The following is a 15,839-nucleotide window of genomic DNA, read 5'->3' on the forward strand; positions in this document are numbered from 1 at the left end:
GAGGCCGTGGGACAGTGCTATGGACCAACGGCGCTAGGGTTGGTGGCGCCATGAAAAGGGTCCATTTCTGCCTAGAAGAACCATTTGTAAAAATAGTTTTTAAAAAGGGTTGAAAAGTAAAAATTCCAACTTTTATATACGTAAGGAGTTCTCCTATTTTTAGGATAGAAGAAAAGAGAAGGAATAAAGAAAAGAGTTCCACCCTATATCTTGTGTCCTTATATTCTTAATTGAATATGTGCCTGTGCTTAGACCATCTCCAACCATATTCTCTTCATTTCGTTCTCTTTCCGATTCTCTTCCTCGTTTTCATTCCCTTTATTTTCTCTCATCTCCAACAGTTTCCCTTCGAGGGGAATCGCGAAGGGGAAGGAGAGAGAATCCCGTCCTGAAGGGAATGACCCTGGGAATCCTATCGTGATGAGAACCGTGAAGGGAAATCGTTGGAACGCTGAACGGAACGAAAATTCCTTCACGACGGGAATATGACCCCTGAAAGGAATCCCTTGGGGACAGACAAAGAGGGAGAGGTCATGACTGCCGGTAAAGTTTACAGCATTGTCTACCTTAGTCAGCCGCCCATCTAATAGTTAAATACGTTTATAAAAAGAAAAAAGGACAGTTAAACACACAGTGAGAGCATTAAAAGAGTATTAAAATTCTGAGACGTCTACCAAATGTTGTATGCATCCGGACAATGCAATGACAGTATTACTGATGAGGTCCTCTGAGAAGTGCAGTTCATCTCATCGTAGATACATATATTATTGGAGACTGGATGGAGGTGGGTAGGATAGATGCCTAGATGGGTCGTCACTGGCCGGAGGCAGAGGGAGAAGAGTATGATGGTGAGTAGAGGCTGATGGAGGAGACGCCAAGGTAGGCGGCAAGCATCTCCTCGTCGCAGAGATGTTGATCTAGGTCGTCGATGCCGGTGGCCAGCGCCTCCTGCATTGCCGGCCACCACTCCGGCATGGTTGTGCCATCATTGAAGGCAGATGGAATTGGACGATCATTCACCGGCGGCGACTCTGAGTCATGCATTCCTGACGCTTGAACGACATGATCTGCCTCCGCCTCCGCCTCCGCTTCCGCTTCCGCTTCCGTGTAATCAGCACCGTTGCGCGCGAAGCGGCCCTTCACCCTGGGCCGACTGTCTGCAAGCGTCTTCCTGCAAGCATACTGCACGTACGTATTAGAGAGCAAGGTAGCTAGCAGCTCTCAAAGAAACATGGATGCGCGCATGAATTGAATTGATAGCTTTGCCACGTACGGTGATCTTCTTTTGGAAGTTGCGGTGGTTGCGTTTGCTCCGGTACTTGTCGATGCGCTCCCGCCGCTCCTCCGCGCTGTACCTTACCGGCTGTACTGCCCTGAAGCTTTGCTCCTCCTCCGGCCTGAGGAGGTCTCCCGAGCTCAACACACGGCGGAACGATGCCGGGGACGAGAGCGGGACCTGCTGCTGAGACTGCGACGGAGAGTAGCTCGACGGAGGAAGGAACGCTGCCCCGTTGGCAAGCAAGGCATCCGGTCGAGAGGCAACAGCGTTGACATCGCCGTCGACGCCGTACCATGAAAAAGGATTGCCCCGGTGATACATTTCTCTTTCTATTTCTTTCTGGCGCTAGCTGAGTAATTTGGGAAGGAGTCGAGTGCCTCCTGATGTTTTATAGATCGACTTGCCACTACATAGAAAACGTGTGACGTCCACGGTTAGCTAACAAAACGGAAGCTGTTGCGCATAAACGTATTGTATCGGCGCAGCAGCTTTAGTGAAGTTTTGGTGTGCACTATAACTATACAATGCAAGCAGCATTTCTCCATGTTCTGGAGGAATTGGCTGAATGCAGCAGCCACCAAAAAAGCACAATGCATGTGTTCTGGCAGGAGGAAAAGGAAAAAAAAATTAATAAAAAAAGCTGCAAGTCACAACTGCATGCATAGCATAACAAGGAGACATGAGTAAGTTGGGGATATCTCCGACCTTTTCCACTGATATCCTTAAACGATATGCCCTGTACAACAGGAGAAATGCACCTTTTTTTCATCACCCCTACAGACATGTATGCCCAACTTGCAATTCACTACAGACCCTACCACCACTTGGTCCCTGAAGCATTCTGGGGCCTTTAACATACATGTCAAATATTTGCCTGATTAATGCTAACTAAGGTTTCAACATTCCTGATCATTTCTTAGTCACAACAATGGGATATATGCATGGCCAAGGTAAGCAACTACTGCAATTCATTTATATCCAAAATTGGAAACCCAAAGATGTGCAGGAATGATGATCAGGATTAAACACAAGTCGAGAATCAAAGACCGTCATTGACAAGACTTTGTCCCTCCAAAGTCCACCGCACTAGCTCCTATGATTAGCTTCAGAAGTGACTTCTCCCAAGATTTTGGTGGGGAAGAATGATATGCAGCCTACAAGATTTGAGCCCCACAAGAATCTGTGTTGTTTCCAGCATCAATTGGACACAAGTTTGCTGCTATAGACCCAGGATGCTGTTTTCAGTTGGCAATTGGTTGGTAAGATCACTCAAGTGCCGTTAGCCAATCACAGCACTCCCTTCCACCATTATGGTACAGCTCCTGATGAATCCCTACAGTTGCCCACTCAAGAACGTTGACATAACCCAATGACACAAGGTCGCCAACCATCAAGTGGGCTTAGCCAACCGACAAGATAAGAGTCAAAGGGCACCAGGCCATATAGATAGATCCATTAGCCTTTGACATGCAGCAATTGCTTCAATTGTTACGACTTCCTTTTAGATGCAACCAGCATAAATTTCAAGAAGAGTAGCATCGCAACCACATGACCTAAACCATTGATACTTCAGTGCATGGAGAGAAAAATTAAGAGGATGCATGATAGAGAGGTGGGGTAGAAGGAACGGGCCTTTCACTGAGGCAGTGCATGTTCGTCAAGCAACACATCAATGAATCACTCATGTAAGATAACGAAAACAAGTGGGACTAATAGGATAGCGTGCAATTCTCCTAGATTTTGCTTTTCTTCTACTAGGTCAACTATAAACATAGACACACCACTATAGCATCAGTGGCGATGCAATGATTGTTTAGTTGATGTGTACCAAGAATGTATAGAAATTAGCAATGGACTAGACACATATGTAAATATACAAATTATTAGGATTTAAGAACCAAAAGTTCATGCCAGCCTAAATTAACTCCAATAGAACGCTTATGGTAAATTGTAAATCAGTATTCATATGTACTGTGAAGTTAGGAACAGTCAATCAATCATTTCAAATGTCATAAGCTTTAGCTGAATGAGACCACATAGATCAAAGCTGATAAGACTTCTCATTCTGGTGGCATGCATGATATGGAGGAAATATTTCGGTTCTGCCCCCACATCTTCCTCTAGTTGCACCAGTGGAGTAAGGCCTTTTATCTGGTCATGGTCCCTAGAACCTTTTCAAATCAAATTCATTAGAACCAAGGCCAGTTTGCAGTTGCTGTGTTTCGCAGAGTAATCTTTACTGATTCTAATATAGGATTTTGCTTTACACCTCCATAAAAGGTGTTGTTAACTAGCTAAGCTACTGTATCCAAAATTAGAGCTAAATAAGTGCTTTTGAAAAGCCTCCACAATGCCAAAACAGCCTCACTACACTTCACCCGTGCTTCTGTTTCCTTTCAACACAGTTTATTCTTTTGAGAAACTGTAATGTAGTCTATGCTATCATGAAAACTACATCAATAAAATACAAGATAGAAAGGAGAGAAAATGAGATATATGCACATCTGACATCTTTCCAAAAGGAATTTCAGAAGAAAGTAAAGGATTCGTCTTAGAGTTGATTTATTATACTTTGGGCAACATGGGAGCACACAACTTATTTAATGTCATCTACTCCAACTTACGATTTTGCAGGAGCCTGGTAGCAATATGACACTATCTTTTGTCCCAATGTAGCAAAATCCAATATGTCCTAAACGTACAATAGCATAGTATATTAAACATACGAGGATGTGATAAATGTGGTATTAGTGCCATTGCTTCATCTGATTCCAAGGCAATTGCTAAAAAGCCTATGAGCATGAATATTTTAAGAGCATGACAGTAATACTTTTACTGTTCCAGTAGCCTTGTCAAGAGGATAGCAAGACGCCAAGACGAGTGGAAATAACTTGAGGCTACTTCAGAAAGCCAACAGGGCCTCGGATTCTATATATTGGCATAGTGGTCATAGATGGTGATCTAACTGCAGGTAGATTTCAATTAAAAGATGCTGCTCCAATTGCGGCACTATGTGCAAAATTTCAGGTACGACTATTTTCCATGTGTACAGGGGATGGTAAACAAGTTTGTGTTTTCAAATTGAAATTTCTCATTCTTCCCTATTGTAGGTAACAGTACATTCCTATCAGAGTGAAATCTATCCTTACATAGGCTTGACGAGGTCTCTTACTTTGTATACTTTCTTTTTGAAATGCACAAATTTAAGGAAACCCAAGAAAGGACGATAAGCTGGATGATGTGACCTTAATTTACGTCTCCGCTTTTCAGCAAAATTAACAAGACATTAGACTTGTTTGGAAAATAGAAATATAATATCAACTTTTTTGCCTTCTTAAAATCAATGTTTTAAATATTAAAAAGAATATCCGTTTTTACCTGAACGAAAATCTATTTGCAGCACTGTTCTTGTCTAATCTAGTGATATTTGAAGAAAGTACATACTGAGTACATATATTGAGCTCGATACAATCCATTGAAAAAAATCCTAAACCATATCCTATTGCCCCTTCCCTTCTAAACGGAAGATAATGCAATACCCATTTATCATCGCACAAAATTGGTATTAGTACAAGCATAAAAAGAATTGCATATCACAAAAAGGCAGTATTCACTGTAACTAGCTCACTAGAACTCAGAATAGGAGAGAAGGATACAACATATGTAGGAATCACAAATTAAAAAATTAAACAATTAGCAGTTCATATCTTACCTGATTTAATTGTGGATATCTCAACCTTACCACTTGGATAAGAACAATTCACTAATTGCTCATGTGGTTTAGGAATATTTTTCTCCAAAGAAGCATAGGTTTCTTCAGAGTTTTGTTCTTTCAGCTCATCACCTTTACAAATTGTGTCAGCAGATCTTTTATCATAAATATAACCAGTTGAGCTGGTCCCTTGACCATGGCACATAGGCTCCACTGAAATATTTTTTCTTGTTTTTATTTCAGTGGATTCTACTTCACCCACCGCAGCCTATTCTATGTTTTCATCCATGATTTGCTCTATTGCTTCCTCGTCATCTATCTCACCTGGGGGACACTCTACTGGTTTCAAAGTACCACTGTAAGCCTCAGTATCAACTGGAATATCATTAGACTGGTCCACATCCTTGTCGCCAAAGCAAACATTAGAACCAGAAGGAATTTCATGATCCAGTGGGGTCTTCTCCCTCTCATAGGTGGTGCAATCTGTGTGATATTTTGTATAAGCCTTAGCACTACATAGGATTTCACTAGACAGGACCCTTATCCTCAAGACTAGTACCAGAAAGCTCCATACCCTGGGGAAGAACAGAACATGCTATTTTAATACTATTGTCAGCCACAATGAGGTTCAATCTGCATGATTCTGTTGCATCTACTTCCATTGCATCCTGAGCAAACCCAACATGCTTGTCAATGCTTTTCAGGTCAACAGAATGGCCAGAACCAGCCTGCACGAAATGATCCATAACATCTTCATTGTTTCGAGGCTTATCCAAAACAACATTCTGATGACCAAAAGATGTTGGCAAGATAGACAAGCCACAATCCATTAGAACTTCACCTCTGCCAATTTGAACAGTCTCTTCTTGAGTTCAGGATGGGATTTCGTCTTCATCAGTAAACTGCTCTGGCAGTTTAGCAACGCAGCCGGATCAGGATTGTGAGGTTTTTCATTAGACACTTCTATCACACCACATATGGGTGAACTAGGTAGTTCATCTTTGTTGGAAGAAGGTTCCAGCTGATTTGTTGCTGTGAATTGCGGATCACCTGTGCATGATACAGAATCCCAACCAATCCAATCATCAAGCTTGAATTTTGTTGAATTCAACTGTTCATCTGATAACAGTCTATCGATTCTAATTGTTTCTTTGTAGAAATATTTCTTCCTCAGCCTTTGAAATCAATGACCTGACAATGAACAAATGATTGCATCACAATCGACGCTAAATTCCTACCTTCTTAAATAAAAGTCAGCGAAGTAAATTGGCAGAACGGCAAATTGCAATCAGAGAGCTGAAACTAAATAACAAAGTGCTGCTATTTTCGAAAACCAGAAGATGCTCCCTTGCATATGGGTTACTGCAATATGATCCATACATACTCTAGCAGAAACTAGCAGAACCAGTAAGTGATGCGTGGCACAAGCTATCATAATTCCAGAAATAAGACGCTTGACAAATTTAGAACTGACCTGCAGTTTGTGGAGGGAGAGAGTGATGCGCGTGTACTGGCGGAAGGGCTCGGAGATAGGGGAGGCAAGGTGACGGCGATGGAGGGCAGCGGAGGAGGGGAGCAGGATAGAAGAGAAGGGCGGGAAGGGTTTGGTGCGGCAGCGGTCTGGGTCGGCGAGGAGACCGCTGTGGGGGTGGTCGAGAGCGACGGCGCCGCCGGATGAGAAGGGGAGGCTGAGGTCGTAGAAGAGCAGCGCCGCCATCCTTGTCCCCTAAACCCTCCCTCCTCGTTGCAAGTACAGTGGGGAGGGATGAAGAAGTGAACTAAGCCCAGACCAGACCAGCCCAGCCCAGCCCACTGCTGAGGCCCGCCGGATGCGATTGGAATTAATAATGTTAGCCCGTTGGGCTTTGTTTCCATTTGGAGCAATAGTTGTGATTCAGCTGGTTCAACAAGCCCATACATCATCTTAAAAAAAACATACAAAAAGGGCCTCATTCAACTATCGCGAAAATTCGTTTTTACTCTCTGAAGTACGATATCAGATATGTTCCTCCTCCAACTACCACAACTAGACGGATTGACCAGCCTACGTCGCGTTCAATTTTTTTTTTCACAGTAAATTATTTCAACCGATTTATCAATATAACTATTATACCTTTCGCTATTTTTTGAATTTTTTTAAAAATTATACATATAAATATACGAATATGTATATGCATACATACACGTATATATACACATATACATATATGTATACATATACGTATCCGTATCCATATATACACATATATATACATACGTAGGACCCATATGAACAGTACTACAGTGCCTTGGACCTCTAGAATCACTCCAATTCTTGAAGCTTTAATATATAGTATTGATACCCGACAAAATTCCTCTCCGACTTGTTTCCACCGCAATTTTGCTCCATGGTGGCATTGACGTGACAATCATTTTTACACATGGGCTGTTTCTCGGTGACATAGAAACATCCAAGAAAATTTGACGACAATCAACCTATAGAACATGGTGCTCCCACATGTCATACACTATGCCTTTCTTCTTCCTCCACTACTACATAACCCCTCATCATTATCGATTCAAAAATTATTTTACTACTATTTTTTTAACCAGCAATGATCAGTGATAATAAGTATCACTCCTAGCTCTGTCAGAAACATTTCAGCATGGGGATCTGTCTAGCCGTTCCCCCATGCTGAAGAGTTCCTGATAGAGTTAGCAGTTTTGCACAATATAGTTTGTGATGTAGTGATCTTCTTCTTGGTCTCTAGCACCTAGGGCAAATTTGTGGCAGAAACTCTTCAGCATAGGGATCAATGTGACATATGGTGCAGAATTCCTAGTAGAGTGATTTTGCACCATATGGCACATTGACCCTCAAGCTGCAAAGCTCCTGGTACATCAATGTGTCCTCTCCCCCAATAGCGCCCTGTTGCCCCGTTGCCTCTCCGTCGCCCATGGCCCACCTGTCAAACCTTGATTTGGGCTCCCCTATGTCTCTTGTATCAGTCCTTAGAATAATAGTTGATACACATAGATTACAACTAAACAACATCAAAGGCATACATTCGATTGTATTATCACCGCAGAGATTAAATCATACAAAGGTCATACACTATAGGTTCATTACAACCATGGCCACTTGGCCAAATTAAAGAGTTCACCAGTGCAAACAGAAAGATAAACCCTAATGCCTAAAGGCAACTTGGGTGCAGATGCAGTCCTTGGCCTTCTATTCATTATCTTCATTCTGAGTGAAGTCATACTCTAGCTTATCTTCGGAACAACAAGCAATAATGAATACAGGAAGTTCTAACACTATTCAAGGGGTTTGATAGACACTTAAGGGATTACCAAGGATAAAAGCCATAAGGCTTAGTTTGAGCACAAAACAAGTTCTAATGCAATTGTTTAGAGGTGATACAAGGTTCAAAACATTTTACTCTAAAAGTATATTTTAATCATTAATGGGGTTGTTGGCCCTGAGGAAGCTATCCTTTCCCCGCAATTCTCATCTTTTAAGCTAGTCGACATCTAATCCCAACTAGTTCAATGACTCCACACCACTGTTCTTCCAAAACATGGGCTCACCTAGCTCACTCACACATCAAGAGATACACACACACCCAAGCAAACCAATGTGTGTATGGTACTTCTCATATCCATGACTGCGAACATGACTATTCAAATAGTTTGACACTTAGCATAGTTCTTGAGGCAAGAACCAATGTGTGAGCAAGGGCTATCGCGCATACGACTAGGGTGGCATGGAGGCGAGTTCCTAAGGCACGAAATCGTGTCCGGAGAGAGAGAGAGAGAGAGAGAGAGAGAGAGAGAGAGAGAGAGAGAGAGAGAGAGAGAGAGAGAGGTGCAACGTGAGGTAAGGGGAGGCGCAACAGTAGACCCAGGCCATGTGTCAGTGAGAGGAGGCGGTGAAGTGGATGAGGCCAAAGTTGGGCCAGCGGGCCATTATGGTATGGGTAGAGAAAGTGGACTGACCCAATTCAGTGGGTTGGGTCGCCGAGTGGAAAAGAAGAAAAGAAAAGAAAGGGAGACATGCCATTGTTCGGATGGATCTGAGAAGGGAGTTTTTTTTCTTAAGAGGAGTTTAGGATTTACAATAGGATTTAGGATTTAAGGAAGGATTCAGATTTGAATTTTAATTAGATTCAAATTCAAATCAACACTTAAAATTTTCAATAAACTCCTAATAAAAACCAGAATGCAACATGAGACATTTATGCAAGGTTTGAATTATGAAAGTTTTAATTTAAGGTGAATTTGAGATACTTAGATCAATTTAGTTTTGATTTGTTTTAGTTTTATTCTAATTTAAAATTTTCAGATTTGGACTAAATTTTAGCTACTTATAAATGCTAAATTTTAGGGTGTTACACCATTGTTGGGCCAGCCTTTCTCCCGACATCTATAGGGGGTGGGGGGAGGAAACCACCCCCGAGACCTAAAACCCTCGCCCCTAACCTGAATGGTGCGAAATCTCCAGTGAGGATTAGCGTTGGGGGAAAGCGGACAGAGCAACAAGGAGGGGGCGTGTGGGCACAGGCGTGTGGCAACGCAAAGCAGAGACTCGATGAGAGAGAGTGCACAACGGTGTGGAGGAGGGACTCAGGGAGGGAGGCACGACAGCATGAGGTAGGTACTTAGAGAGAGAGAGAGAGAGAGAGAGAGAGAGAGAAGACTAGTCACTGGATCTGGCTACCAAAAGTCAGTAGACTTATTCATAGTAAAAATCACACTATAATTGACAAATATCCCTCTAATTAACTAACTAGATACCATAGCATAGTATAGGATAGCACAACAACCACAAAAAGAGTCTTATTAAGCAATCTCCAAGATTATTTATTCTCTTTTTCAACGAGGGACGGACAATCACATTCCCTTTTTTCGTCTACCAAAAGAAAAGGTTGCCTTTCCTTATTGTATCAACCAATGAAAACTTTTAACTTATAGGGACCTTTTTGTTTTCTAGAGCCAATTCATATTTGCACCAAATATGATTGTTGGCAAAGTTGTAACTTGAAATCTGGATGAAGAAGGAATCTATCGTTAGTTCCCATCCTATATAAAGAAACGAACTTGTCGAACAATATATTTTATATCTTCTCATTGTTGTTGTGCAGATTTTAACAAGCTTCTAAAGTGAGAATCAACAATGTGCATTGCTACATTGTATCATTATCTACCTATGCATTTCCATATTTAACAAATAATGTCCATGCAGTCTCATCGAAGAAACATGGGAGGTGGAAAGGACAATCAAGTTGAAAAAGGATACTATCCCCCTGCTAGCTATCCTTCGCCACCTCCGGCTGGTGCATATGCCTCCTATCCTCCAATCGCATACCCATACAACTATCCACCTCAAGGACTAGGATGTCCTCCACCTCCGGGGTCCTATCCATATTCTCCATCTGTGTGTCCCCCACATGGACACAGTGATTACTCACCATCTGGATATCCACCATATGATCAAAGTGTTTATCCACAGATCGATAGCTATCCTGGTGCCGATCAATACACTCCCTAAAATTATGGTACGTATTCATTTATCTATCAAACAATGTGTTACTACGTATTCTCACGTGCATATTTTCAGGTCATGGATATGGTAGGATGGGTCCAGTTCTCGCTGGTGGGGCGGTAGCTGCAGCAGCAGCATATGGTGTCCATCATTTAACTCATGGGCATCACCCCCATGGCCATCATTTAAGATATTTTGGCAAGTTCAAGCACTACCCTCATCGTGGACACTATGGCAAATTCAAGCATGGCAAGTTTGGGAAGCACATCAGGTTTAGAGGGAAACATGGTTTCTTTGGTGGAAAATTTAAGAAGCGGAAATAGTTAAATTGTAGAGGAGAGTATGCTCTTGGATCATGCATGTTTGAAGTATGATGACATAATCTCGAACACGATTTGGCTGACATGAGTTCACTTTATTAAAAACTTGTCAAGCTTATATAAGCTACCTACGATATGTACAACTTTCTGTTGATGTTTCAATTAACCATTTTGAGGCTTGATTGCATGAGCCGTGAACTTAATTTGCCTATTGTTACTACTGATACCATTTACTCATGTCAACAAATATATTGAATGGTATTGCACCAAATTTATGTGAAATCTGAATTAATACAAAAAAACATTGAGGGTTTAACATGAACTAACTAATTTTATAAATTGTTGTTTGCAAATGTAATCTGGTAGCATACAGGAAAAAGAAGGAGGAAGAGCTACATAGTCGAAGCTGATATGATGAAGCGAACTTTCAAAGAGGCTAGCTTAAGTTACCATAATAACTAAATAGTGTAGGAGTACTGACTTGGTCTCATGTGCCTCATAAACATACTAATGTTTGTGGGTCTTAGAAGCTTGTGTTTTTTTTAAGACAAACTTGTCCATGATCTAATAAAGATCAATACAATTTTAAACAAACCTCATTAGTTATTACAGAGTTGAAGCCTACACTTTGCAATGCTCAACATTTAACTAATCCAATTAAGTTAGCACGAACAGATATAGAGTAGGGGCTGCTAACAATGTTTAAGTTAGCAAGAGCAAATTAGGGTAGGAACTTATGAAAATATTTTTTTTTGTGGAGATTACTCTCAACAACTTGGGGAGGGGATACATGCACATGATCCATCCGATTGATGTGCACATATGTAAGTGTTGGAGAAGAGCACAAATGAATTTTAGAATTGGTATTAACAAGTGCAGTCATGGTACAATTGTGCACAAGACTTTGGAGCTAGGAGTACTTGGCTCTCGAGGAAACATCATTACAATCCAAACTTTCTCCATTTATATTTCTGACACAACATATATATTATAGTCAATACTCAAGATTGATCACGTTGCGTCTGTGCCTGCATTAGAGAAACCAACTTATATGTAGTATTGGTACCAAAATATGTGTTTTTTTGGATTAACTAAAAAAGTGAAACAAGTGTAGGTACAATCTCATACATAGGTGTTATCATGTTTCAACGTGTACTATTGAAAGAACATATATAATTGCTTGGAATCCAGTAGGTTGTGATGCTTTCTTGGATTTTCTTCTCATTTTTCACACCACCAAAGGTATGTGAGAAACCAACTATTTGCGCTGCACATCTAAAACTCCACTTTTTACAACCCAAGTTCAACATATCAAGCCACATGTGCATCATGCTCATTTCATATCATAGACGGTGTACCCTCCCCTTCTCATGGCGCTTGCATTACGCTAGCATAACAAGTTGAACAACATTTCCAACACCAGATCTATCGTTAACAAGTAACATCATATTAGATGGATTAGCAGCAAGCTCATGCAACAAAAAGCAAAACATTCACTACTGATTTAACCAAATAATTTGTAGAGTCTAAATAAGGATTGATTAATTAAGCGATGTAGTTTTGAGTTAAACTAAACTTAGCCACTTAATTAAAGTAGGCTACTCCTTAGCCACACATTATGCAATGCCATGCATACATACAAACAACGCCATACACAAATTAATGGATCCACACACTTGGGCACCCACTATTCTTTGACCATTCCTAAATATGTAAGTCATATATGTATACATTGTTTCTTTCCTTGAAGTTATTGCTTCCTTTTGAGAGAAAATGACTGATAGTGATATCAAATATGAAGAGGTTAGTTCATTTCCTCGAGAAGAAATCTGTTATTTTGATTAGTACTTATGTGTAAAGTTAGATATCGTTTCTATATACTTTGCAAGAAAATTGAATATTTAAGAGTTATTAATTAAGTTTTTGCACATCATAATTCAATTTTATCTAATCCAACGGGTTTTTTTTTTCTGTTGCGGGACTATATTTTGAATACACGAGGAATGAAACTCTTTACGTGCCAATGGAGACCTTCAAACAATGAACCAAAAGCACTGTTTTTCCTATGCCATGGTAGCTTATCTTTTGATACATAATATACCTTTCACTTTCCAATATAATGGTAATAAGGAGTGAAATTACTTTTTAGCATTCCCAGATAACTTATGGTTTTTATTTCTTGCTACATTTTTAGATATGCCATGGAATGCAACATTTCAATGAGAGGTAAATAACACAACTTTATAGCTTCCATGTGCCTTTTTTTTAACCTAGATATAGTTTATAGTAACTATCGTACAACATATGATAATTGGATATTACACCAGTTTAATTTTGTTCATATTAATGATTTTTACTAACTTATATAAGCATAGCAAATAACTCTTATAATGAGGTGGACAAACTGATGGATTATTGCCTTCAGGCACAGGTACAAGGTTGGCAAAAGCTGGATTTGCAGTGCATGGATTGGACTATGAGGGCCATGGAAAGTCTTCTGGATTTCAGGGCTACGTTAACTGTTTTAATGACTTTGTGGTTGATTGCTCTAAGTACTTTGCAAGTGTTTGTGGTATGTTCAATGTATACAAATGGACAATAGACTAGTCTTAGATCTTTCCTTACTTTGTATTTCATATAACTACCTATAGATATTTAAATCTTTACAACCAAAAATGGATAATGGTCTAGTACGTATAATAATCAATAAAACTATCTAAGAAAGTTTTTTCCCACTTTTTGTAAGCTCTGTCATCCAAGCTATTTATTATGTAACCATAATTTTTTATTCATGTAAATTCAATTCTTTTCTATGAAACAAACACTTCTCTTAAAAAAACAAATCTCTATAATTGTTTGTCATCGACATTGTAAAGTTGTTGATCCCATTCCTTTATATAGAAATGTATATGAAATTTATGGAACTTAAATATCATACATATTTGTATATTACAATTGGAGGCTAACCAGAAAACTTTGAATTCCAAACATTAATATTTGTGATTCCCCTTATATAGAGAAAGTAGAGTACAAGAATCGAAGAAGATTTTTGCTCGGTGAATCCATGGGGGGAGCTGTTGCGCTTATACTTCACAGGAAGGAACCCACTTATTGGGATGGGGACATTTTAGTTGCTCCAATGTGCAAGGTTACTTTCCCAAGAGATTTCTCTAATTGTTATCACCTTCTTCTTTTTTCCAATTTCCTTTAGATGCATTTGACATCTTGATTTGCTATCCATAGCTGTTTGGCACTATGCATTATAAATGTTGTTTTAAGTTTAATCATGATGAAATTTAATTAGTTGTCGATGTGCTAAAATTCATACAGATTGTAGACGATATGAAGCCCCACCCCATCGTGATTTCAATTTTAAGTAACCTCAGCAATGTGATCCCTACATGGAAAATCATTCCTAATGAAGATATCATTGATAGAGCAATTAAAAGTGAGGAATGGCGTGAAGAGGTATGAGGAAAAGATAGGAAGGCTCAATCCTAAAAGATAACATAATTCTTAAAAAACACTTTGTGGCACTAACTTTTTATTTCATTATTTATGATCAGGTAAGAAATAATTATTATTGCTACAAGGGAAAGCCTAGGCTAAAGACTGGTTACCAAATTTTTATGGCAAGCTTGGATATTGAAAGGAACCTTGACAAGGTACGACTAATGTTTGGAATTGAGCTTGTTATCAAAAGATGACTTGTGTTGGTTATTGACTAATACTCCCTCCAGCCAAAAATATTAATGTTTTGGACACGATATGATCTCCAATGTATACATTTGACCTAAATTTTTGCTCGAATATATTTATAAAATCCAATAAATGTATGAGATTATGAAAGTACTTTTCAAGACAAATATAGTCATATGATTTTCTTGTTTTTCAAATTAAATATTTTAAAAGTTATTGATAACCAAAGTTTCAAAAGTTTGATTGCGTCTTATTCAAAACATCAAGTATTTGTGACCGAAGGGAGTCGTTATGTGTACCAAATTCAAATTGTAGCACTTTTAGGAAGATTATGATTTACATCGGTACTCTGACTGCCTATTTCCATTGTAACACAATTGTCACTAAATATGGTTTGGAAATACTGAAAAACTATCATGAATGCCATGCATATTTTTCATTGGACACAACTTTAGAAGATACTTGCCCTTGTATAAGAACCAGCTGCTATGAAGCTCTCGTATATGTAATGCATTATATGCTTCAAACCATTTTAAACTGTTTGTATTTCGTATGACTAGGTTGCCTTACCATTCATCATATAGTTCATGGTGGCAACGATGCTGTGACCGACCCATCTGTAAGTGAGGCACTAGATACATTAGCTGAGAGCAAGGATAAGACACTGAAGCTCTACCCAGCGATGTGCCATGCTTTGACTTTTGGGGAACCCAAGGAAAACATCGCTATTGTGTTTTCAGACATCATCAAATGGCTAGAAGAGAGAGGGCAGCATCAGTTTCATAAATATCTTGAATCTTTAAACAGAAGACAGTGCAGTTAGCCAAACAAACAAGCTTATGTGGTTTCCAATATATAGCATCATGTAAATGAATTAAGTTACTCCATCGAATCTACTCTATCCGTTTAGAAATAGTAGATATTTTTTTAGCTCGATCTTCAAGGTTGAATTTTGACTAAAGTTTTTTCACAAAATATACCATTTATAGGTATAAAAACTATAGAGTGTGAAATCATTTTGAATTATGAACCTAGTTGTATAATTTTTATATACTAAATATTATTATAATTTGATTTATTAATGATGAAAGTACACAAAATTTGATTTTTCTAAAATAAAATAGGTATACTATTTATGAATGGTGGAAGTACTTGGTAGCTGTTATTTTGATATTTGTTGTGATGACTGGTGAGGGTTAATTTGTAGCTACTTGGTTGGGCGTAGTGTGTAGGAAGATGACATGCATCCGTTGTTTGTTGGTGGTAGACTACGTAGTTGATGGCGTTGACATATGTGAGATGCAC

At 39.3% G+C, this 15,839-nt stretch overlaps 1 protein-coding gene and 2 pseudogenes across 1 annotated transcript; 1 reads left to right on the forward strand and 2 right to left on the reverse strand.

Annotated features, from left to right (window-relative positions):
• Positions 1 to 653: 653 nt before the first annotated feature.
• Positions 654 to 5,089, reverse strand: LOC133905517 (two-component response regulator-like PRR1). Its single transcript, XM_062347326.1, has 3 exons — positions 4,992 to 5,089; positions 1,274 to 1,685; positions 654 to 1,182 (listed from the first exon to the last, which is right to left on the reverse strand). Exons 2-3 carry the CDS (start codon positions 1,598 to 1,600, stop codon positions 814 to 816), a joined length of 696 nt encoding a protein of 231 aa, XP_062203310.1. The 5' UTR covers positions 1,601 to 1,685; positions 4,992 to 5,089; the 3' UTR covers positions 654 to 813.
• On the reverse strand, positions 4,891 to 6,708 carry LOC133905380 (uncharacterized; annotated as a pseudogene).
• Positions 6,709 to 12,608: 5,900 nt separating this feature from the next.
• LOC133905381 (caffeoylshikimate esterase-like) lies at positions 12,609 to 15,357 on the forward strand (annotated as a pseudogene).
• The last annotated feature ends 482 nt before the right edge of the window (positions 15,358 to 15,839 follow it).

Source organism: Phragmites australis, chromosome 22 (genome assembly GCF_958298935.1).
Source record: "Phragmites australis chromosome 22, lpPhrAust1.1, whole genome shotgun sequence".
In the NCBI taxonomy this organism is placed as follows: domain Eukaryota; kingdom Viridiplantae; phylum Streptophyta; class Magnoliopsida; order Poales; family Poaceae; genus Phragmites; species Phragmites australis.

Coding starts and splice junctions, on each gene's coding strand:
- LOC133905517 (XM_062347326.1), bottom strand. CDS start 1,600: ATGTATCACCGGGGCAATCCTTTTTCATGGTACGGCGTCGACGGCGAT. Junction 1,183..1,273: donor ACTTCCAAAAGAAGATCACC/GTACGTGGCAAA, acceptor ACGTACGTGCAG/TATGCTTGCAGGAAGACGCT.